Source organism: Rhinoderma darwinii, chromosome 8 (genome assembly GCF_050947455.1).
Source record: "Rhinoderma darwinii isolate aRhiDar2 chromosome 8, aRhiDar2.hap1, whole genome shotgun sequence".
Taxonomy (NCBI): Eukaryota; Metazoa; Chordata; class Amphibia; order Anura; family Rhinodermatidae; genus Rhinoderma; species Rhinoderma darwinii.
The window spans coordinates 15,133,050-15,155,701 of record NC_134694.1 but is presented as its reverse complement, the minus strand read 5'-3'; the positions used below and the strand labels follow the sequence as shown (position 1 = coordinate 15,155,701).

At 42.8% G+C, this 22,652-nt stretch overlaps 1 protein-coding gene and 1 long non-coding RNA gene across 8 annotated transcripts in view; one reads left to right on the top strand and one right to left on the bottom strand.

Moving 5' to 3' along the window:
- Nucleotides 1-19,137, top strand: part of AK1 (adenylate kinase 1) — a 36,552-nt gene extending 17,415 nt beyond the window's left edge. For 2 of the 6 annotated variants that reach the window (XM_075835253.1, XM_075835255.1), the window contains 6 exons: nt 9,351-9,390; nt 13,219-13,254; nt 13,939-14,102; nt 14,652-14,768; nt 17,090-17,281; nt 18,748-19,137. In XM_075835253.1, coding sequence (XP_075691368.1) covers nt 9,351-9,390; nt 13,219-13,254; nt 13,939-14,102; nt 14,652-14,768; nt 17,090-17,281; nt 18,748-18,816 — 618 coding nt within the window. In that variant the 3' untranslated portion in view covers nt 18,817-19,137. Of the gene's footprint in view, nt 1-7,604; nt 7,709-9,233; nt 9,274-9,350; nt 9,391-11,608; nt 11,906-13,218; nt 13,255-13,938; nt 14,103-14,651; nt 14,769-17,089; nt 17,282-18,747 lie in introns of those variants that run through there. The other 4 variants (XM_075835257.1, XM_075835256.1, XM_075835258.1 and 1 more) reach the window with 4 other exon arrangements.
- The window catches only part of LOC142659286 (uncharacterized), a 47,275-nt gene that overhangs the window by 10,657 nt on the left and 13,966 nt on the right, over nt 1-22,652 (bottom strand). The window lies entirely within an intron of this gene.

Sequence of the window (22,652 nt, the reverse complement as noted above, 5' to 3'; positions counted from 1 at the left end):
CAGGCAGCCCATTCATCTGTGTCATCGACAAACAGGGAGGGGGGGGGGACACCTTCCCCCCCAGAGCCTGTGTCAGCGCGTCACCACAAGAACGGCCGCTCCGAACTCCGGGTCCACGCAACAGGGACAAATAAAAATTAAACATAAAAAAGTTATAGCCATTTAACTAACACGTGCTAAAAATGGCCAAACGGTGACAGGTCTTTGATAGAAGATGACAACTCAAGACTTTTATCCACTGGGGATTTTCTAGTTTTGTGAAGAAATTTTTAAGGGGCTGTATGAGATCAGAAAAAAAAAAAGGTCAGTTTTTCCCCACCAGAAACAGCGCCTCTCTTGTGCACAGGCTAGGTCTTGTATTGCACCTCACCCCTATAAAAGTACAGCTCATTGTTATGGAATAGCCTGTGACTGGGCAGTGTTGATTGTGACATGGTTCATGCAGTGCACAGACGGCAGGAGTCACCACAAAGCCTTCACTTGATAATTGCATTATATTAGGGAGTTACCTTATAAGCAATCCTCTAATACATTGGGGTAGCTTTACCAACCTGCGCCTTAAGGGCAAAGCCCCACGTGGCGGAATTGCTCTTGAATTCCGCTGCGGACACTCCGCAGCGTTAATCCGCAGCGGAGCCGTTTCTCCATTGCCTTCCACTTCTTTTTAGTAGGCTTCGTTTAGACGTGGCTGAAAATTCAGCTGCGGAGCATAGGCTGCTGTGCGGAATTTGGTGTCCGCAGCATACAATGGATGTTGCGGAGCAGTGGCGGACTGGTTGCGGACTCATTGCGGAAGTTCTCCATTGACTTCAATGGAGATTCTAAATTCTGCAATGAAGTCCGCAGCTGTCATGCACATGTTATGTGTGCTGCGGATGCGTCTTGCTTTTTTGACATGACATTTCTTCATTCTGGCTGGACCTATGTATTTCTAGGTCTACAGCCAGACTGAGGAAGTCAATGGGGCTCCCGTAATTACGGGAGCGTTGCTAGGAGACGTCAGTAAATAGTCACTGTCCAGGGTGCTGAAAGAGTTAAGCGATCGGCAGTAACTGTTTCTGCACCCGGGACATTGACTACCGATCCCAATATACAGCAACCTGTAAAAAAAATAGAAGTTCATACTTACCGAGAACTCCCTGCTTCTGTCTCCAGTCCGGCTTCCCAGGATGACGTTTCAGTCTAAGTGACGGCTGCAGCCAATCACAGGCTGCAGCGGTCACATGGACTGCCGCGTCATCCAGGGAGGTCGGGCTGGATGCCGAAAGAGGGACGCGTCACCAAGACAACGGCCGGGTAAGTATGAAATTCTTTTACTTTTACTAGGGAAAGTGCTGTCCCTTCTCTCTATCCTGCACTGATAGGGAGAAGGGAAGCACTTTTACGGCAGTACGCAGCAGCTTGTCCGCATCAATTTTCTGCACATTTTGGGCAGATCCGCCGCAGAATCTGAAACGCAGATTCTGTGCGGCATTGATGCGGAGGAAAACCGCCACGTGGGGCCATGCCCTAATTGTTACCAGATTCCTTTGCTTCTGAAAGCAGGTGTAATGTACTCCCCTTGGGTCGGATCTCTTGCCATGCCCGTTCTTTAATTCAATCATTTAAAGCCTGGTATATTTAGTAAGATTTGATTACGTTTCGCTGTGTGTATATGAATATTCAACCACCCGCCTGAGCCTGGAGCAAAGTCAAATCCACTGAGAGGGCAAAGAGGGATGAAGTGGAGACAGGGAAGCAATACAAAATGTATGCGTTGTTATTTTATTACTATATGACTTTATAATAAACCCTATTCTATGTTTTTGTTACATTTTATGTTAAAATTTTGCAACAATTATAAAAAAATTGGATAAACACAAGCAGTTGAATACAATCTGTTGTTTCCTGGTATCAGTCTACAGCCATTGGACGACGTGGCCATATGATATGATGTCAGCATCGATGATGTCACCGTGGCATAGTCGGCACAGTCTAGTGTTGCAGTGGTGGGGGAATTTTAAAGATCAATGTATAGTAATGTTTTTTATAGGTCATGCAGGGTAGGAGGCTTGTTGAAAACCCTTGTAGGCCGTAGAGAACTAAATTATAAATCAATCAAAATAATTTTCACATTTTGATGGATGGTTATTGTATTATCGTTATTTGGGGGTTAATAGATAACAGGGACATTAAATATACTGGTCATTGATTCCTGATAAATAATCAGGTATGTAATAATCTGCAGATGATATGGAACGTGATAGGTCTATCAAGCGTCGCCATAGTAGACACCGAAAGTCACTGAACATCATCGGTAAGGTGACACTATGTGTATCTGGTGCAGATAACAGATCGGTTCTCCCTCCCGTGTGACATTTCACTCACAATAAAAGGACAGCTAGCAATATTACATAACCGGTGCTGCGATGTAACCCTTCCTGCATCTGTAACCCTTGCAGTAGAAGTCTAAACAACGCATTAGGCCGAGTTAAACAAATATGCCCATAAATCCTTCTATTCTCCATCTGGAAGATTTGCAAAAAGATGAAATCTCACATGTGGAGCAGAAGTGACAACCCCTCTAGACAGTGATGTACATAGAAGAGGAGAAGCAAAGATCAAAATAGGACCCCCATTATGGTGCAAAGTTTTTCCACCCAAGAAGGGCCTGGTGTTTGGCCCAATTCCCTACCCCCATCACTGCAGTTCCTTTGGAGAAGGGAGTCCAGCACAGGTTCTTGTCAACTTCTATCACAGGTGATCCAGGGCTGGTCTCGCGCTCTCCAAGGGCCCCATTGCAGTTACATAGTCTGCCTCTACGGTATGTAATGCCTCGATTCTGGACCACCCAAGACTAAATCACTGGGTACTAGTGATCATGCCTGATGGGTCTGCTCTTGCTTTGGCATTGGCCACAACAAGATTTGAGCTCATTTAGGCTGGGTTCACACAGAGTTTTTTGCAGGCGGAAAATCTGCCTCAAAATTCAGTTGGGAATTTGGTGGCAGATTTTGCTCTCCCTGCACGCCGATTTTCGCTGTGTTTTTCGCCCGCGGCCATTGAGCGCCGCGGGCAAAAAACTCTGCGAAATACGCTTTCTCTGCCTCCCATTGATGTCAATGGGAGGTCAGATGTAAACGCCCGAAGATAGGGCATGTCGCTTCTCTTTCCCGCGAGCTGTTTTTTCCGCTCACGGGAAAATCAATGGGAGGCATTTTGTGACGTTTTTTGGGGTGTTTTCCGACGCAGTTTCCGCATAAAAAAACGTGTCAAAATACTTTGTGTGAACTGACCCTAATGCGGCGTAATATTAAAGAGAAAGTCGAGCTTAATGTTATTTAACGTTTTTTTAGTAGGTATTTGCTTTATTATGATATATATATATATATAGAAAAAAAGCAGAGGATTGGAGCAGCATTGTGAACAAATGCCTGACTAGGCTGGTGCAAAGCTTCAAAAATAAAGGAGTGACCTCTCCTTATGTGTTAGATATCCAAAAAAGAGAACGTGAAGAAGCACTCAAATAAAGCGAATTTATTCATCCAACATGGAACCACAACGTTTCACCTCCACCTTCATAGAGGAGGTGAAACGTTGTGGTTCCATGTTGGATGAATAAATTCACTTTATTTGAGTGCTGCTTCACGTTCTCTTTTTTGGATATATATATATATAAACAAAAGAAATCCCACAGCACTCCGATGGTTCCAAAAAGTATGTGATTTATTCAGTCAACAGCTGCAACGTTTGCTTGAAAAAGGTCCTATAGCAGGACGGAAACGTTGCAGCTGTTGACTGAATAAATCACATACTTTTTGGAACCATTGGAGTGCTGTGGGATTTCTTTTGTTTAGGTTTTATAATCCACGGATCTGGATTACCTGCTTGCACCCATTACCGTGTTGGAATCTGTCGCAGAGTGCTGCTTATCTCTACCTATATATATATTTCACCTAACTGCTCCCATTGTGGTTTGGAGTGATTCAGGTAATAGGGCAGGGCTGCCCTGGGAATAAAAATTAGCGCGGAATACGGGGAAACCTGTGGGATTGCCTTTATGTTTGTCAGCGCACTCACTCAAAGCTAAAAACAGTACTGACAATATGTGGGGGGCCGTAGAGAATTTGTATACCGTTTAATGGCAAATATCATGAGAACAAAAATATTTAAATATTCCCCAGATCAGCGATGTCTCTTTGTTTCTGCACATGGTCTGCACGGCTGCAGTGACACAAGACGAGAGTGATCCATACTTAGAACCTGTAAGGAGACGGGGTGGTCGCCATTTTGACCTTATTAGGTAGGGGCTCAGGGCCAGGATGTAATGTGACCTAGGTCTATGAATCTGGAAAGGTGACAGGGAGCAAATGGTCCATGCAGGACAGCAGCTGTTCACAACCCCCATTCATCATCCTGAAACATTTACTGTAAGTCTACGTCCCATATGAGCGTTTAAACATGTCGGTTGTGCAATAGGCTGCAATAATTTGTTCTGGAAAGTAGTTTTATTTCTGTATACATTACCAGGATAGTCCACTGCACTATCTGCAAATTGTATCCACTCATACACACACATAGCTTATATTATTTTGGAGTATAGGTGACATTGGCATAGCATTTGGGGTTGCAAAATGTACAATGGCAACCGCACTCCAACCCATTGAAGGCCCATAGTTCACCCAGCTGTGGGTCCTCTCTACTGTCATCACACTGCTAACCTGTTACTAGGGATATACTGCCTAGCAACAAAATCATTTTAAATGGGTTGGTCAGGAACCAAATCTTTGTCAGCTACCAATCTGTCTCAGATCGAGGTATCCAACACAAGGATGAATTGGCACTGAGCGGAGGGCAGAGAATGGGCAAGTAGCCTTGGCAGAACTTAAATTATTTTCCGCTAAATAAATTTAGACCGAGAACGTATTTCAACATTGGTGGAGACCATTACCTGGACTCAAAATGTTTCTCCAATTGGAGATTTCTATACCTTGAAATCCCTGACGAACTGATCATAATACATTTTTTTGCAGAATGCAGTGCCCCCTTTGTTCTGGTAAACTTTGTCAGTCCCAGATTATTGACCCCCACTAATTTAATTGTTTGAAGGGCAGTTCTCCTTTAAAAACTTTTTTTTTTTCTTCTCATGGTGTGTGCTGCTGCCCCTTGTGGTTAAATTAGGAATGACATGCTTCTTTTTACATTATCCATTATACGGATAAAGCTTTGTACGAGGAGCTTCAGGGAGTGACCACTGGAAAGAGAGGTAGCAGAGGGCTGTTGTGAAAGCGTAAATTAGGTTTATTCTTTCAGCTCATTAAATATAGATAGAAAAAGCATTAGCGCCTGGTAGCATTATCAGATCAGATCAAAGCGAGACAGGACAGACACAACACAGGAGCACGGTAAGGTAAAAGTTATGGCACATTAGCAACAACATATGCTATAACACTTATATTGGTGAGGGTTCTCATAGGCACGTGTGCAGAATATGCCACTTATACAAGCAAAAGACATTAGTACCATATTAGTATATACCACTTTCTATGCACTCTCCATCTGTATTGTAAAGGTTATGTGCTTGCTCTATATGTTATTTCTTTGTATATAATATGTAGACACACTTGTAGCTCTTCCCTATGGAAATACAGTACATACACAATGTGGTGCTGCATCGCAATGTTGCGTCAACAAAAGCCACGTAGCTTCGTTTTTATTGTCAGACACAGTTTACTTGCGGAGTAGGGCAAGTCTGGCCAGAAACAGGAATATTTGATATTTTTTCATTATTGGGAGATTTGTTGAGCAAAAAAACAAAACAAAACAAAACAAAAAAAAAACAAAACAGAAGTTGCCATAGAACTAAGAATGGTCTGGACCTTACGGGCAATAAAGGTTTGACCCATATCACCCACCCAAGTCTTAATACATTTGAGTCGGGTAACACATTGCATTTTAGAAGTATTTCTTCATTACATTTCTACAATTAAACTTTAACAAGAGGTATCTGAATGATGGGCTGTGGGACCCTCTGGTCATATAGCCTTGGGCACTGCCCGAATGGTTGGTTTGCCCCAGCAGAGAATACCAGCGGGCAGCTTTTCTGCGGAGTTTTCTTTTGGAGCAGTCGCACAGCAGGTTGCAATTTCAATTAAAAAAACTATCAAAACGTGGGACCTAATGCCCTTTAGGGCTCTAATGTCTTTTATGTTTTTCTACAGTCAGTTAACTACAAAGTTCATCCCACCTTCCTAAAACCCAAGCACTTTTTTGATTTTTCTTTGCTACTCATGCCAAACCTCTGCCTCTAAACCTTTAACCCTTATTAGCCCAGGTCTTTCCTATCCTTTGTCTATTATTATAATTAAGGGGATGCTTGTAGTTCCTATAAATATGTTGTGTGATGAAACAAGAAGCTCCCTGCCACCCAAGCTGTGGATCTATGTGACCTTGCCAGGTATTCAGTTAAATTGCTGTATTTGCTGCCTAGGATTAAATATTGTCAATGGTGATCTATAACCTCTCAACAACTTAAAGGGGTTGTCCATGATTTAAAAAAAAAAAAAAAGTTTGTGTTTTTTTTTTTTTCCTAGAAACAGCACAACTTTTGCCCATTGACTGTCTGGTATTTGAAGCCTGCCCTAGACACTTGAAATGGGATGAGCTGCAATACCAGACAATCACTTGGACAAGAGTGGCGCTGTTTATGGAAGAAAAAGCAGACCCTTTTTTCTAATACAACCCCATTAAAGGGGCTGCCTGCTTTCTATGAATCCCATTACCCTGTTAGGACATGTTAAGCTTTTTCTCAAGGTGCCTAGGCCCGGAATAGCAACGTCCACGGTGGGTAAAGCCAAGAGCCGTAACCAAGCACAATTCTTAGCTTCAGAAGGACTCAAATGACCACCTACATTTCAGGGGTGCACTGCAATAGGATCCCGCCTGAATCAGCAGAGTTTGATAAGAGATTACACAAGCTAGACAACCCCATTGTAGAATATTTTCCCCAAAAATAATAAATTATCTGGGAAATAAACGTTTTCTGCGTTTCCTACATACATGAGTAGCAGATGTAAGTGCCACTATGTCTTCTAAGCATTCTCCCTGACACCGCTCTCCTTCTGCTCTGCATCCTTGTAATTCTCCTATTCTATCCATGAACCAGAAAGATCAGGATGGACAAAGTGAGGGAAGACAAGTAGGAATTGAATTTTAAGGGTACGATGTTCTATATCTATAAACAATGCTGCAATCTATGGGGCTTTCTGGAAAATCTTTTTAATTAAACAGAAGAAAATCTGAATTGTGAGAAATAAATAGAGAAATAAATAAAGGCTTCCGGAAAACAAAACTGGTCATTTCGCAATATGTTTGTCTATACATATTTGTCTACTCTTGGTGACTGTATGAGTTCCTCCCTTGAAGGTGCGATATCAGGTAAGTGGGTAGGAGAAAGTATCTGATAATAGGAGACAGATAAAGGACTGCAGGTGAAAATTGCATTGCTTTCAGTCTGGCTGCCCAAGAGTTAACTCTTCTCACTCCATCACCTCCTGCGTCATTCTGCTTTTTGCTCTCAGCCTCCGCAGCTCCCTGTTCTTCTGCATGTTTATTTCATGTACACTAAAAGGCTGGCATGCTGAGGTCTGCCAGCGTACCACCCTTGCACCGCTCACCTGTCGGCTGAGGAGGCAACGTGACATTGACAAAGGTCATTGGTGTTTTCTATGTAAGCCTATGTGACTATTCTATTAATGAGTTGACATTGTGTAGCTGTCCTGGTATTTTATTGGTTTATCGCTATCTTTCTGTATTTTCTTATGTATAGTATTATTGCATTGATCTTCAATCTATGAGTTCTTATCTGATCTTTGCTCACCAGCTTGTGTGACTGCTGCCAGCATGTGCATATATAAGCCCTTTAAATGCATTTATTTGGTGCCTGCGGCGACTGTGGGGGTTTGGGGGAAATTCTGCATGATACAGACATGTCATTGTTTAGTGCTGGGTTGTGGCTGGAGTAAAGGCTTTTATTACTGTTATCCAGCGGCATAAGGAACTAAGCAGAAACAATTATTTGCCATGATGTAGAGATGAGACATGTTTTTGGAATTGTTTCCATATATAAGTTCAAGGTATATAGGCCCATGATAGTGTGGGCCTACACAGGTCTATATGGTGGCCATTTATCGGCATCATTCATTTTTAGGAGTACATAGAAGGGAGGAGGCCCCATAGTGTTTATAAAATCCCATAGAAAAATTGGCACGTCGATCGAGTAGAACGATCAGTACGATCCCGGTTCTTGGCTCTCCCCGGGAGCTGCAATGTAAATGCTTGTTGGTGGAGTGCTGCAAGAAAAGCGAGGCATGACAGAGTCCATTGCAACCATTGGTTTCTATATGGGATCTGCAGTTCTCCAGTGTTGGGTGAAGCATTGCACAACTTTAGAGCAGGATATCTCCTCTCTTATATTAATATATCCTAATTCTGTATATGAGAAGAGGTGGTATTAAGAATAACAGGTGGTGGATTAACCAGCATTCTGGATTATTAAACACACACACAAAAAAAAAAAAAGAGGGCTCCAGAGCAAAAATCTAAATGCTACCACAAGCATTCGTTGCTGAAAAAAGGGTCTGGTGCTTGTGTACTCTTTTTCTTTCCCATTCATTGAGCTGTATGACTGTCATGCCGTTTGCACACTGGCCATGGGCTGGGCTTAAACTGTTTAGCCTCAATTTCCACATACAACTATGTGGAAAGTACTTCAACATATTTAGACATCCATCACTGTCATGTATACATGTGATGGTACAAGGGTTAAACAAGAGCAAAAACATCCGGGGACTGATGATGATGACGCCTCTAGTGGCATGCTACTCCAAGCACTGGGGAGGAAATGCATTGTGTCCCAGTACAGTACAAAGGTAATATAGATTCTACAATGTACAGGTCAGCGCTGATAATTGATCTCCGTTGTGACATTGATCCGTAGGAAGCCGAACTATATGGACACTTCATTCTGTTACGACTTCTGTACAATTATTTACATCTAATAGCTATTGGACGTTCTAAGCGGACTACCACGAATGGCAGCTATTACAGTGCTGATAAGGGTTGTCACCCAGCTTTCCACAGACCCTGCATGGAATACAAAGATCTAGCTTGAAGTTCATTGTATCTAATCCAGAAAATCTTCCAGGGCCCTCAAATGTCTCAGCTATTTTCTTAAATAGTAGACGTGCACCAGTGCAAGCGCTGCACCAACTATACCTCTGCCACGGACTGCATGTATGTAAATATATTATATATATATATAAACAAACACCTTTATAAACTAAAATAACTTTATTTTTTCTTCTTTCTAGATAGAGGTTACCTTGATCGCCAGTCCTACAGAAATGGCAGGTAAGACCGTAACTCGCGCCCCTGCTCCATTTTTCTGACTATCTGTCTGTGCCGTTGTCAGCCTTTGGCTTCCGCCTATTGACAGCGATACCACAATATGTTCTCCAACCAATATAAATGGGAAGAGGAGTAACATAGTAAATGAAGGTGACATTTTATTGAATTGGTAGATTTTTTGGGCATTTTATTTAAATTATTTTATTTTATTTTTTTGACTGGATAAAACTTCACTAAGGACAAGGCCATGATAGTTGCCGGAGTATCACAAATAGTTGTTATTAGCACTATGGATAAATAAACTGGGGGGGGGGGGCGTTCTATAAAAAGTACAGGTTGGATTTATACCTGTGCAGTCCTTTGCGTTCTCTGAAATAAGCGGTGACAGAGGTGTCTGGAAGCTGCTTATCTTCCTCCATATAAATAATATGTGCTTTCGGTCAAGCGGAACAAGTTAATAAAACGGAGAAAATAGCTGCTGGCCAAATAATCTACTATCTCATGTCTCTCACCAGCTCTAAAAGGATTGCCCGAGGATTATACAGACAACCTATTGATTTCATTGGGCACCATGTAATGCTTCATTTCTCCTACGCAGGGGAATTGAACACTTGCTGCCATGTTCCCCTAATTTCGGGGGAACCTTTTAACAAAAAGGAGTAAGTGGATAACCCCTTCACCATAAAAGATGTAGAAATTATTTGAATTACCCCTAGTTACGCCTCGGTCTATTTATAGAGGGAAGCTTCTCCTTATAAATACATTTTTATGGAAATGCCCTTTAAGTTGAATACACAGAGAATCTGATATTCCCACATTACACCACGCAGAGCTCTCCCAGCCAAAATACAGTACTTTGAAGTCAGGCAAATGTTAGCGGCAATGTCCCCTCCCCAACCGACCACTATTTATAGATGGGTAAGTACATGTTTCAGTAACATGTCTTATTCCAGACACCTAACACAGCATATGTGCTACTGAGAACATTCACCCTGATTTTAGAGGTTGCATCTAGAGATCAGTGATCCATATTAAAGATTGGTCCCCTTAAAATACAGAGTTAATCTATTAAAACTTATTCAGAGATCAGACAGGTAGGGTTGATGCCTTGTTTCCTTCGAGATAAGCGGCATCAGAGGTGCCTCCCTCCACAGTTTGGTTGTAAGATGTGACGGTCTGTGGGTATGTGGAACCACTAGGCCGCAACGCAGTAGCGGGGAGGCAGCTGGCCAAGCAACAGGGCACCCAATCAATACAAAGTCCAGGGTACCTGAATAGTCCGGACAGTGGCCGAGACTTTAGCACGGATGTAGGTGGGTGCAGCAGGTTACGCCAGACGTGGCGGATGACAGCTGGTGCAGCAGGTTCTGCCAGACGTGGTGGATAACACTGGATGTGGTAGATGACACTGGACGAGGCAGATGACACGGGACGTGGCAGAAGACAGCAGGTGCAGGAGGACACGACTCCAACACTAACAGGCTCAGGAACAAGAACACAGCATGGGAAACAGGATACAGGCAGCAGGGCACGGGAAACAACTGGAATAGGACAACACTAAGGGACCATTTGCAAGACTGATATGGGAATACTAACAACGCTCAGGCAATGAGCAAAGGGACAGGGCCCTTCTTATAGTCCAGGGAATCATGGGCTAATTGATGATGATGATTCGCATGTGCGCGCGATGGCCCTTTAAGGACACAGCGGAACGGAGCGGAAGTGAGCGCTGGCGTCTCCTGGGAAGGAGATGCGAGCCAGCGCTCACATATCTATGGCTGCAGCCGCCAGGGGGTGAGTAAACCCGACAGTCCGCGGCCATGGACGCTACATAAGAGAACCAATATGGCTGCCGCCATGACCGCCGCTCTCACCAGGGTTGTCACCCTGCTTTTCCAGACTCATGAATCTACCTAGTAAGACATTCTTTTTTCCTGTACAGATCTGAACCGTAGGAAAGCTGGGTGACTACTCCTGTGAGAGTTGTATTGTTGGCCAGGTATCCCAGAGAATTGTAAATGGTCTCTGGTATCTAGATACAACCTCAAAATCACTTGTTTGTCCAGGTGAGATAGAAAGGGGTAAAAAGTAAAATTTATGCATAGGGAAATGTTTCTTAGTGATTAATGATATTTAAATAGAAAATAATTATTGAGAAATGATGGGTGAGTAGTAGCTCCCTGGCTGGTGGCAGGGTCACTGCTTGCTGTCAGTGTTTACAGTTGATGTCAGTAACTGCCTGAGAAGTGTCTCCTGGACGACAGGCAAGCTGCCACTGACCACAAGGCGCAGCCTCAGGGAGGAGAGTAGTGGTTGCCAGAACAGCAGAGAACTAACACCAAACTTCACTAACTCTAAAAACGTATGAGGATCTGCCATGGTAGAGCCAGGTTACTAGTGTGCAGGTGTAAGGGACGAATCCGAGTTTACAGTCAGTAGCCGCAGTCCTAACAGAAAATGGGAGCAGTCTGCACACGCTGTCGAGGATCCAAAACTTCTCCAGACACTGCGGGAGCAGGTAACAATACAAGAGTTCAGTCAGAGTGACCTGTATCTTTCGTATAGTAAACTGAAGTTAGCCATGGGCAGAATAATGATTGCTTGGCTGATAGTTATGAATCCTGAGTCAGCTATATGTGCATGTTATGATGTGAACAGAGAATACGGTTGGGCGGGCGACGCTTATCTCCAGGTGGTCAGTCTGGAAAAACCCATCCTTGTTTCCCCTAGATATTGCCAAGCCCCATAAATATTAGATTGTGGGTGGATCATATCAAACTATTGTCTATGGTAAGCGTAAGGCTGACTTTGCATATCGACGTTTTCTGATTAAGTATTTTACTGCTACGTCCAGGTGATGCATGTTAGAGATACAAAGTTCATGAATTGGTGGGCCTGCTGTGTTTTTTTAAAACCATGTGAACAAACATATGGATTTTAACCACACTGTGAATGGGATGTACGGTGGTAATTGACCCCCTTCACATTGTGTTTTTGCCTTCCGTCTGTGATATATGCCAGGAGGACTACCGATGTATACCTCCGACAGAAGACTGCAATGTATCCCACTGGGCAGAGTTGTACATGAAGCGCTGTGTCGGGGGAAGCTCCAGAATTTCACTGTCCACATATAGTGATGTCAGGAACTACAATGGCCAGAGCATTGCAAGAGCACGGACTTGGGACTCCGGGCCTGGAGAAGCCCCTGACATCACTGTCCATATATGGACAGTGATGTCAGGAGCTACAATACTGGAGTCCCCAGCCAGAGGGTCGAAAGCACTCTGGCTGGGCTATCCGGTCCTGGAAAAGCCTTTGACGTCACCGTCTATATATGGACAGTGATGTCGGGAGCTTTCCGACATATACGTTTAACGTATACCTGTGACAGATGCTATCCATAAGGATCCTTCCCATAGACTCTCGCCATCCATGGAATAGCTTAGTCTACTACGCTATTCCATCCTTCAAAAAAGAGGTACACCCGCCCATAGGGAGATCAAAAGGACAATCTTGTGGTCCCTGTCTGGCTAATAGAATCCTAATGAACCCTTTACGACCTTACTGTAGCACCAAAAACATGAGGAAAAGGCTCCATATGAATACAATCTTAGGCCAGTTTCACAGGAGTGTAGGAGGGCACATTAGACCCCTATGATGTTGTTAGGTTTTAGACCAGTGGTTGGGCCAGAATTAGGGTTGGGGCAATCTTACAATGGGAGTAGGGGCTATTTTACAAAGATTTTATGCTGGATTTCCCCTTTAAGTTCTGCACCACTATTGCAGCCTACGAATGCAATTCTAATATTAACATTATCGGTTTCTCTCCAGAGAAATTAAAGAACAGTAAGATCATCTTTGTGGTCGGTGAGTATCATGTGTACCAATATTTTGCCGTATGATAATTCAGCAAATGTTTCTAATAATTGGTGATTGATAAATGACGTAGATCAGGATCAGTCTGTAAGTTTATACAGGGTTGCATCAATAGTGTCATTTTGTAGCCTAGCCTTTGTAGGTGTGTTTCCATGGTAGACTTAAAAACGCTCCCACCATTTTACAGGAAGCTGAGATAGAAGGTGCTGTTTATGGGATACTTACACTCCAGTACCTTTAGCGGTCCGTGGTCTTGCCTGCAGGGTCAAAAAAATTTAGATTTTATGCCTTTAACCAATTTTGTTAGAGAAAGTAAATCAATGGTGACCACAGCGTTCCCGCCTCGTAACATGCAGGGTCAGGGACATTAAAAGCCGCTCTACATTATGAGGATCATAGAGCTCCCCATATCTCAGCTTCCTTGGACTCCCTGAGGTGGATCTTACAGTCTTTTATCTTCTGATGGGATGGTGGGGATATTTTAGAGTTTGAATGAATAATTAGAAAAGAAGTTAACAATTGAACTAGTTTTACACTAATATAGCAGGGAATTGCATAAATAGCAATTTCCTAATGCAGCGTAAGTTCGCCCAGTGGAGCGCTCTCTTTATATGTAGGTAACTTTCTATCATGCATTGACTAGTTATGACAAGTTTATGTTGTTGGCGGCTTCAGGAGGACCAGGATCTGGCAAGGGGACCCAGTGTGAGAGGATCGTCCAAAAGTATGGCTACACCCATCTGTCCACTGGAGACCTACTAAGGGCTGAAGTGTCCTCAGGTACAGAGAGAGGGAAGACCCTGTCTGCCATCATGGAGAGAGGAGAACTAGTGCCTTTGGTGAGTCCTCCATTTACATGGAATCATATTGCAGTGATTTATCCCATCAAATGAATTTGCACTTTATATCTGTTCTTCAAAGGATTTTCATGCATGACTGAAATCAATGCTATTTCTCAGCTAATAAAATACAATGGAGACATGTATGCCGAAGCTGATACAGTGCTAGGCAATGCCTCCACTTTTTCCTCTGTATTTTCCACTAGGTGGTGCTGTTTCCTAATTAGTACAGTTCTACTCGTAGGTCTAATTGGCAATGACTCATGCACTAAGGTGCAGGACTGGGTCACGTAAATCCAGCGAATGTTTTGTTGCCCCCTGCTGTCATGACCATAAAAACAGCCAAAGAGGACCTTTAATGAAAGGAAAAATCTTGTCATTATTCTAGGGAAATAGAGGAAATAGAGGGGTGGATTCAATGTCCTGTTTACACGTTTTTTGTTATTATTGTCGTACGTGTATTTTACCCAATTATTTTAAGAAAACACCGTCAGTGCAATCAAAGTAAAGATAAATCTTCATGTAGTCAAGTGTCTCTTCCTTCCCCAGGACACAGTTCTGGACATGTTGAGAGATGCTATGGTCGCCAAAGCGGACACCTCCAAAGGATTTCTCATAGATGGATACCCTCGTGAGGTGAAGCAGGGGGAAGAGTTTGAGAAGAAGGTGAGGAACGTTCGGTCTTACACCATACTTCCTTGTTCTTGGAGCCAACTCCTGCTTGTTATATGTCTCCAATAACACGGAGGGCTTTATGTATAAACTCATGTAGAGGAGAATAGCTACCAAATGTTTGCTTTTATTTTCCAACCTGCAATTAAAAAATTTAATTTGGAATAACTGTTGCTATGGACAACGCCACTGATCTCATTTGCACTTTTTCTATGTTACATAAGAGTATTGCAGAAGAGTCTAGCGCACTTCACATTACAATGCCCAGTGTAGGTAGTTGACGTAAATGGTAGGCACTTAGTCTCTCCCCCCTTTTAGTGCTTTTTCACCCTCTCCGTTCCCTTGAAGTAGAGAAGGGCAGTACCACTTTTGGGTCTATCTCCCTCCCTAACATTGTGCAAAGGGGGATACTTCTTTGGGTCCACACTATCCATTTGAAATAGTTGCAATGCAATCATCTAGAATGTATGGCATAGCAATAGTGCTTGACACGTCTACATTGGAAAATACTTTCCCATGAAATAACAATTGTAAAAAATCTCGTCTGATAACTCTGCGTTGTGCCGTTCCTCTGTTATTCCTCCTAGAAATGTCTGAATAGATTGACAACCTGGGTGTTAACATTTCCCTGGTCAAAGGGGCGTGTCTGTAAACAGTCTTACTCGGTCAGCACTGATTGGACAATGTCAGTCTGTATAGGGACACACCCCCAACTGGTAACACCCAGTTGTCAATTTATTCATACATTTCTAGGAGGAATAACAGAGGAATAGCACAACGTAGAGTTTCTAAGAAAAGATGTTCCAGAATTGTTACTTAATTAAAACAGACATGTCAGGAGGGGTGACCAGTCCTCTTCAGAAGATCATTATTATTATTATTATTATTATTATTGGAATAGCTATTTCTATTTGTGGGAATATTCTGGTAAAACCAGGGTCTTAATGCTCAGCTCTGGTGCAAGGTTGTGGTGTTAGCATTATTAGGATTCTCCCTCAACTAATGGAAGTTGCTCCAACAATAATACTATATTAGGAAATTGCTATCTATCCAATTCTCTAACATATTTTTTAAATCAGCTCCATGAAGCCAAAGGGTATGTTCACACACGTAACAAAAAGTTCACAAAAAATACGGAGCAGTTTTCAAGGGAAAACAGCCCCTGATTTTCAGCCGTCTTTGGAGCTGTTTTTCCATTGAGTCAATGAAAAACGGCTCCAAAAACGTCTCAAGAAGTGACATGCGCTTCTTTTTATGAGGCTTTTTTTACGTGGCCGTTTTTAAAAATGGCCGCGTAAAAAACGCCCCGTGGGAACGGAACGCCGTTGTTCCCATTGAAATCAATGGGCAGATGTTTGGACACGTTCAGCCCCAGCATTCTTAGCCGTTTTTCGGGGCGTTTACGGCCCGAAAAACGGCTGAAAATAGCCCATGTGAACATACCCTAACTGAGAGCTGAGGACCTGTGTAACTCTGTAAATGTGCACCGCCACCGCTGGTCCTGTATGTACACTGAAGCATGCGCACACGTGGTCTATACATCGTCTATACAACGGCCGCTTGCTGTGACAGCACTAGAAAAAAATTCTTTGCATTACTAGTTGCTTCTCACTAGAAGAGCTGAATACACCCCACATACACAGTCTGATCCAGTCCCAGATGTCACTTCGCATATTAGACAGTTCTCATAAATTTCAATAATCTTAGAGCCACATCCACAAATGTAGTGTCTAGGGATGATGAGGAAATCCTTTAAGATAGCGCCTGACCCTAGATAATTGTATTGTGTAATATCTTCATTTACTCTGCAGCCTCCCAATAAAAACAATCCACAATCTAGAGATACAAATGTGTAAGGCGATATAGGGAAGTATCTGGTAAGATATACAGCTGTATATGTAGACATTCCCACAGGATTTATTTACATAGTGCCCCCTGTCGACTATTGTACTATTAAACGGAATGTCCATTATGCCTAAGCAATATATAACTATGTGGTTTTGTCCCCTTCCAGACCCCCACATTTACACCAAATACAAAAATATACATGTACCTAGATCTAGATATCCTCATTCAACCTGTATGGTTAACCCTTCACTACCTGCACTTGTGGATCACCATAATCTCATTAATGGCCACTGTCATTGTATATTAATGTTATCCTATTCATAGCCATATTTTGACCATCACCCCTCCGTGCCTCCCATTCATAACCCATTTCATACCATCTATTTTGTTCCTTTAATTAACCATTCACTCATTGGCTGCCCCTTGTTATAATCTGCTGTATAATTCCTTCCCTGTCCTCATTGTAGATTGGTGCCCCCTCATTGCTGCTGTACATCGACGCCGGCTCTGACACCATGGTGAAACGGTTAATGAAACGTGGCGAGACCAGCGGCCGGGCTGATGATAACGAAGCCACCATCAAGAAGAGACTGGAGACTTATTACAAAGCCACAGAACCAGTCATTGCTCTGTATGAAAGCAGAGGCATTGTGAGAAAGGTGCGAAGTCATACATGATAAATTCAGAACATGTGGCTATGGTTCTTCAGAATGCTCAACTGATGGAGAGGGACAAGGGGTAGGGGCCCAGGCCGGGGGATCAAGTTTTAAAGAAACCCCGACCAATCACACTATTATGGCATATCTAGTTGATTTATTATAGTGAATGGTGGAAGTATAACCTTATCCCCTACCGCCGCAGGCATTTTTCGTTTTTTTTTTAAATTTTCCTCCTGTCATTCAAAAGCCATCGACAGAGCCGTAGGAGGGATTTTTCTTTTTGCGGGACCAGTTGTAGTTTTTAAAATCACCAAATAATATACTGGGAACTTTAAAAAAATTATTTTGTGGTGTGGAATGGAAAGAAAGAAAAAAAAAAAAAGCAATTCCTTCATTGTTTTTTGGGGTTTTGTACTACGGCAGTGCCACATTTATATAGTTTTTTTTATTTGTTTTGTGTCTTCATATTCTGAGACTCGTGGTTTTACATTTTTCCATGGATGGAGCAGTGTGGGAGCTTGAGTGTTGCAGGGAGGAGTTGTAGTTTTTATTAAAGGGGTTTTCCCATAGTCGATATTCATCACCTATCCACCGTTCCATTAATTTTCTATGGGGCTGCCAAACGCCATCTTGGGCAGCCCCATACAAAGTGAATGGAGCGGTGGCCGAGCGTGTGCAGTACCGCTCCATTCATATGTGGCGCACAGGGGCGGCCAGGCAAGCGTGTTCTCGAGATCAGTGGGGGTCCTAATGATTGAACACCCCATCACATATTAATCACCTATCCTGTGGATGGGTGATAAATACAGATTACGGGAAAACCCCTTTAATACCATTCAGGGTACATGCGACTTTATGATCACTTTTTATTCCACTTTTTTGGGAGACAAGTTGTCGAAAAAAACAGCAATTCTGGTGTTTTTTTTTTACAGCATTTACCAAGCAGGATAAATAATGTTATATTGTAATAGCTTGTTTTTTTACAGAAGGGGGTGATACCAATTTTGTTTTTTTCCCCACTATTTACATTACTTTAGGGGGAAAATGGGAAAAGTTTTTTTTTTTGTTTTTTTTGTTTTACAATTATTTTTTTTTACAATATTCCTAAAAACTTTAATTAATTGAAGACTTTTATTTAGTCCCACCAGGGGACTTGAACATGCGATCATAAGATCACTTTCACAACACAATGCCTTATGTATTGCAGAATATTGTGAAATTTGCCATCTCTGGAAGGGCTTAATAGGAGTACCAAAATGGCAGACCTTAGGGCCTTCATTAGGCCCCCAGTCTGCCATGACAACTTATTGGCAGCCCGTGATCGCATCACGGGGGGGGAGGGGGTGGAGTGACAGAACGGTTTCTCCATTGGGTGTTGTATGGTATCGCAGCTTAGGTGAATGTGACAGTGCTTTAAAAAAAAAAGTACCAGTATAGCATTCATGTATGGTTTATCTTCCCAACAGATGAACGCAGAAGGATCAGTAGACGATGTCTTCAAACAAGTCAGCGATGCCCTTGATGCCCTTAAATAAACAGCGAATCGAACAGCAACTAAAAAAAATGCCTTATTTCTCTCTGTAAACAACATTCTTTTGCCTTATTCTCTGACCCCCCCCCCCCCCCAATACAGATCGTATCTAAAAAAACAGAACAAACCGGGTTAAATGAAGGTCTGTCTGCCAATCGCTGGCCTCACACGTCATATATTCTCACCCAGAGACTTGAAAGAATTTGCCCTTCTTCCCGTAGGAAGGTGCGTTCCGCAACCCTGTTCCCCTTCTGTCTGTCCTTCGAATGTTGATATCCTCACTCTCTTCCTGTTTTTCTGAGCAGTAAACGACTTCAAGGAAACATTTGAGGTCCCCTGACTTGGCTCCTATTTTTCGTATTTTCTTTTCGTATTTTGCACTCTCTCCGGCTGGAGACATTCCTTTCCAGAACAGGAAAAGGTTGCTTGAAAAAAAAAAGCATCACCTCAGTGTCTCACCATGACTGCTTATTACTCGCATGGTCTCGGTCAAAGTGACACGATCATGAGCCTCACCAAGGGGTTAAGCTGAAGTGAGTATTTCAGCTATTTCCTCTTGGAAGCCTTCGATCTCCTTGTAGAAAGCTGTAAAGTCACCTCTGACCTTGATATGGAGGGAACGGCTGGGGGGGGCTGGTGGAGAGAGGAAGACCGGCAGACCGGATACCACATTGTCTTTTGGGAGATGTCCAATATGAAATGATGCAGTTGTCACATATTATTTCAGCAGCGAGTGATACTAAGTAACTATAGCATAACGTCAAAAAAAAGTTAAAGCAGGAAAAGATACTTAACTTCTTAACTACCCGAGGTCATAGATTTTTGTTTTTGCGCCTTTTGGCCAATTAAGCTCATCATTTTTTATGAAGTGCTCAGTCCTTAAACCTTCAATAATTTTAACCCAAGAGACCAAATTGACTCCTTACCTTGTCCTTCCTGTAACCATCCATAATATATTTGCCAGGAATGGACAAAACATTGTAGACATTAGGAGCCACTTTGACCCCTCTAGAAGCCTATTTAACTTTCTATGCCTGGAAATGAGAACTATAATGCGAATATCAATAGAAAATAATACAAATAGTTCAGCACCCCCTTCGGATTATTTTTCTGCACAGCACCTCCTCTGGTGTGGTGCAGGAACTGCAACTCTGCCCCATCTTTGTAGACTGCAACATTGTAGGAATCCCAGTGATCGAACCTCCACAGATCAGGGAGCGATCACATCGCTAGTGGTAGATATTATACGATATTGTGACTCAGCCACACACAATACAGGATCCCAAAAAAAGCAGCATGGGTTTAGTCCACAAACATGGGCTAATGTACACAGCAGTATTGTGGATCCGTGTCTGTTTAGCCATAATGTACCTACATAGGTCTCCAAATTTCTACTGAGACACACAGAGGTTTTTTTGTCACAGATTCATATGGAATCCATGAGAACACAAAATTGCTGCATTCTTCATCATCGGTGTATAACGGAGGTATTCTCTAGAAACATTGATCCTAGGGGAGAATACAATGCTTCACTAAGGCACCATATGGCGGCACACAGGCCTCCCATGGATCCATAAGACAAAACTGTAGGCCAGGGGTCAGCAACCTTTGACATTTCAACTGTTGTGAAACTACAACTCCCAGCATGCCTTGACAGCCAAAGGTTTTATTATCCCAGTCAAAGGATGTCGGGTATGCTGGAAATTGTAGTTTCACACCAGCTGGAGTGCTGAAGGTTGCTGACCCCTGCTGTTGGGACACTGTCACCATACATGCTTCATTCACACAGCTCTGCCATGTGAATGAGGCTTCCGCCAGATCATGCTGGATCTGTTGACGGATCCTTCTCATTTCTATGAAACTCAAGTATTATGGATTTCTGTGGTACGGATCTATATTAAGCAATATGTGTCCTACTGTGGGCTCATACTGTAACTCTTTGTACCTCCAATTTTAGATGTTGGTACACAAAAGTTTTGTTAAAAAAGAATAATAATATGGTGGCATGCACCATCGGAGCATTACAGAGACACCATGTGGCGACATATAGTACGAGGTCGGTGTATTGAATAATACCGGTTGATCGGTTGTAAAGCAAAAACAAAACCACGTGTGTGACTTGGAGCTACTGGGTCCCAATGCAAAGCTGTACCAGGGTCCCCCACCTACCATGTGCCATTTATAATACTGGTGTCGTCTTACCTTGCAGAGGGTGTTTTGGACGCCCTAGGGCCCGGGTGCGTTCTGTAACCCCTATAGCTATGCCCCTGGACAGAACCCTAATGAAACTGCAGATGTGAAAGTCTCTTCCTCAGCAGAAATCATTTCCTCATAAGAAGAATAAGTGCAGATGTTTGCAGTTCATTGCTAGTGGGTTAAATGTTTAAGCTGTGGGTTCATCATTTGTGGAACGCAACATTAATGCCGGATATAGTGTCAGGAACGTTACAATAGTAAAGATTCTCGACTGTGGGGGATTCTGGGATGTGATTGATGCAAAGTCATTCCATTAATAACACTATGTTATGGGATTCCTATTCAAACAATCCCTTGGAATGTATGTGTAGGTTTATATACTGTGCAAATCTAAAAGGTATGAAAGAAATGACACTTTTTAAAGTCTATCTGCGCGATCCCCCATAATGAAGGTCATCTACCTAATTCTATGCGTGACAATTACCTAATAATCTTTTTCTCACTGTTGGTTTAGTTCTCCATGTACTTATTCCTTGGGAGCTTGTGTTTATACACAGCAGTCAATCTGAACAAGCAGAGCTACAGTGTAAAGCAGGGAGGACAGACAGAACCGCAGCCTGATATGATAGGAGGTGGATTTTAGACTACATCACACATTAGAGATTGGAGCTCAGCTGCAGTCACTCAGAGCTCACGGAGATGAGCTAAAGAGCAGTATTGGGGCTCGTCCACACGTAGTGGAATTGCTGCGTACTGTCCGTCCGGAATTGTGAACGGAAAATACGTAGCAGAATACAATAGCAGCAAAGTAGGTGAGATTTAACAAATCTCATTCACACGCTCCGTAAAATTTCCTTGCAGAAATTCACCTGCGTAATTTTCGTTAAATTGCTGAGTTTTTCTGAGGATGTCACCATCACCCAGCATTGAGAAAAACGCAGCAAATTCCGCACCATTTTCGCCATTTTTTCCGCAGCGGAATTTCAGCAAGTTTCTGCGGAATTGCTGCAGAAATGCAGATGCCTGTATGAGCTCTACAATAGAGCTCTGTTGCAGCAGTAATAGCCGTGCCCAAATTATTTTTTAAATAAAATCCAATATAACTGCATCATGACTGCCCACGGCATTATTCAGCCCGGATAATGTGCGCCATGTGGACCAGCATGCCAGGCGTCACTCAGCGCTGTAGGTGTGTGTAGCCTCAATTCTGTAAAAGCAGCACGTGTTTCCAGAGGACAATACAATATATTATTATATTACTGTCACCAGGACACAAGATGCCATTTCTGTCTGTTCTATGCCACAACCGAATATTGGACATGACACTACATAAAAGGGACATTAATCTGGAAAGGACAGGTCAGGTATAAAAAAAGCACAGACCCCGGCTTAGTAAATCTTATATTACTGTATAATCAATTAACATTCACATCATGTGAAGAGCTAACCGAGGGCGACATCCGTCTTCTCTCAAAATCATTGGGGATATTCTAGAAAAACAGCAAAATCTGAGCGGAGAACGCACGTTGTTCCATCACTATTATCCTCCTATGTCATCCAGCTATGCCCCTGTGCTGGTGCTGTTATATTGTCACAGAGTCACCCATGCTTCATAGAAACGCCTGTTCCTGGCCCTGCTATCTT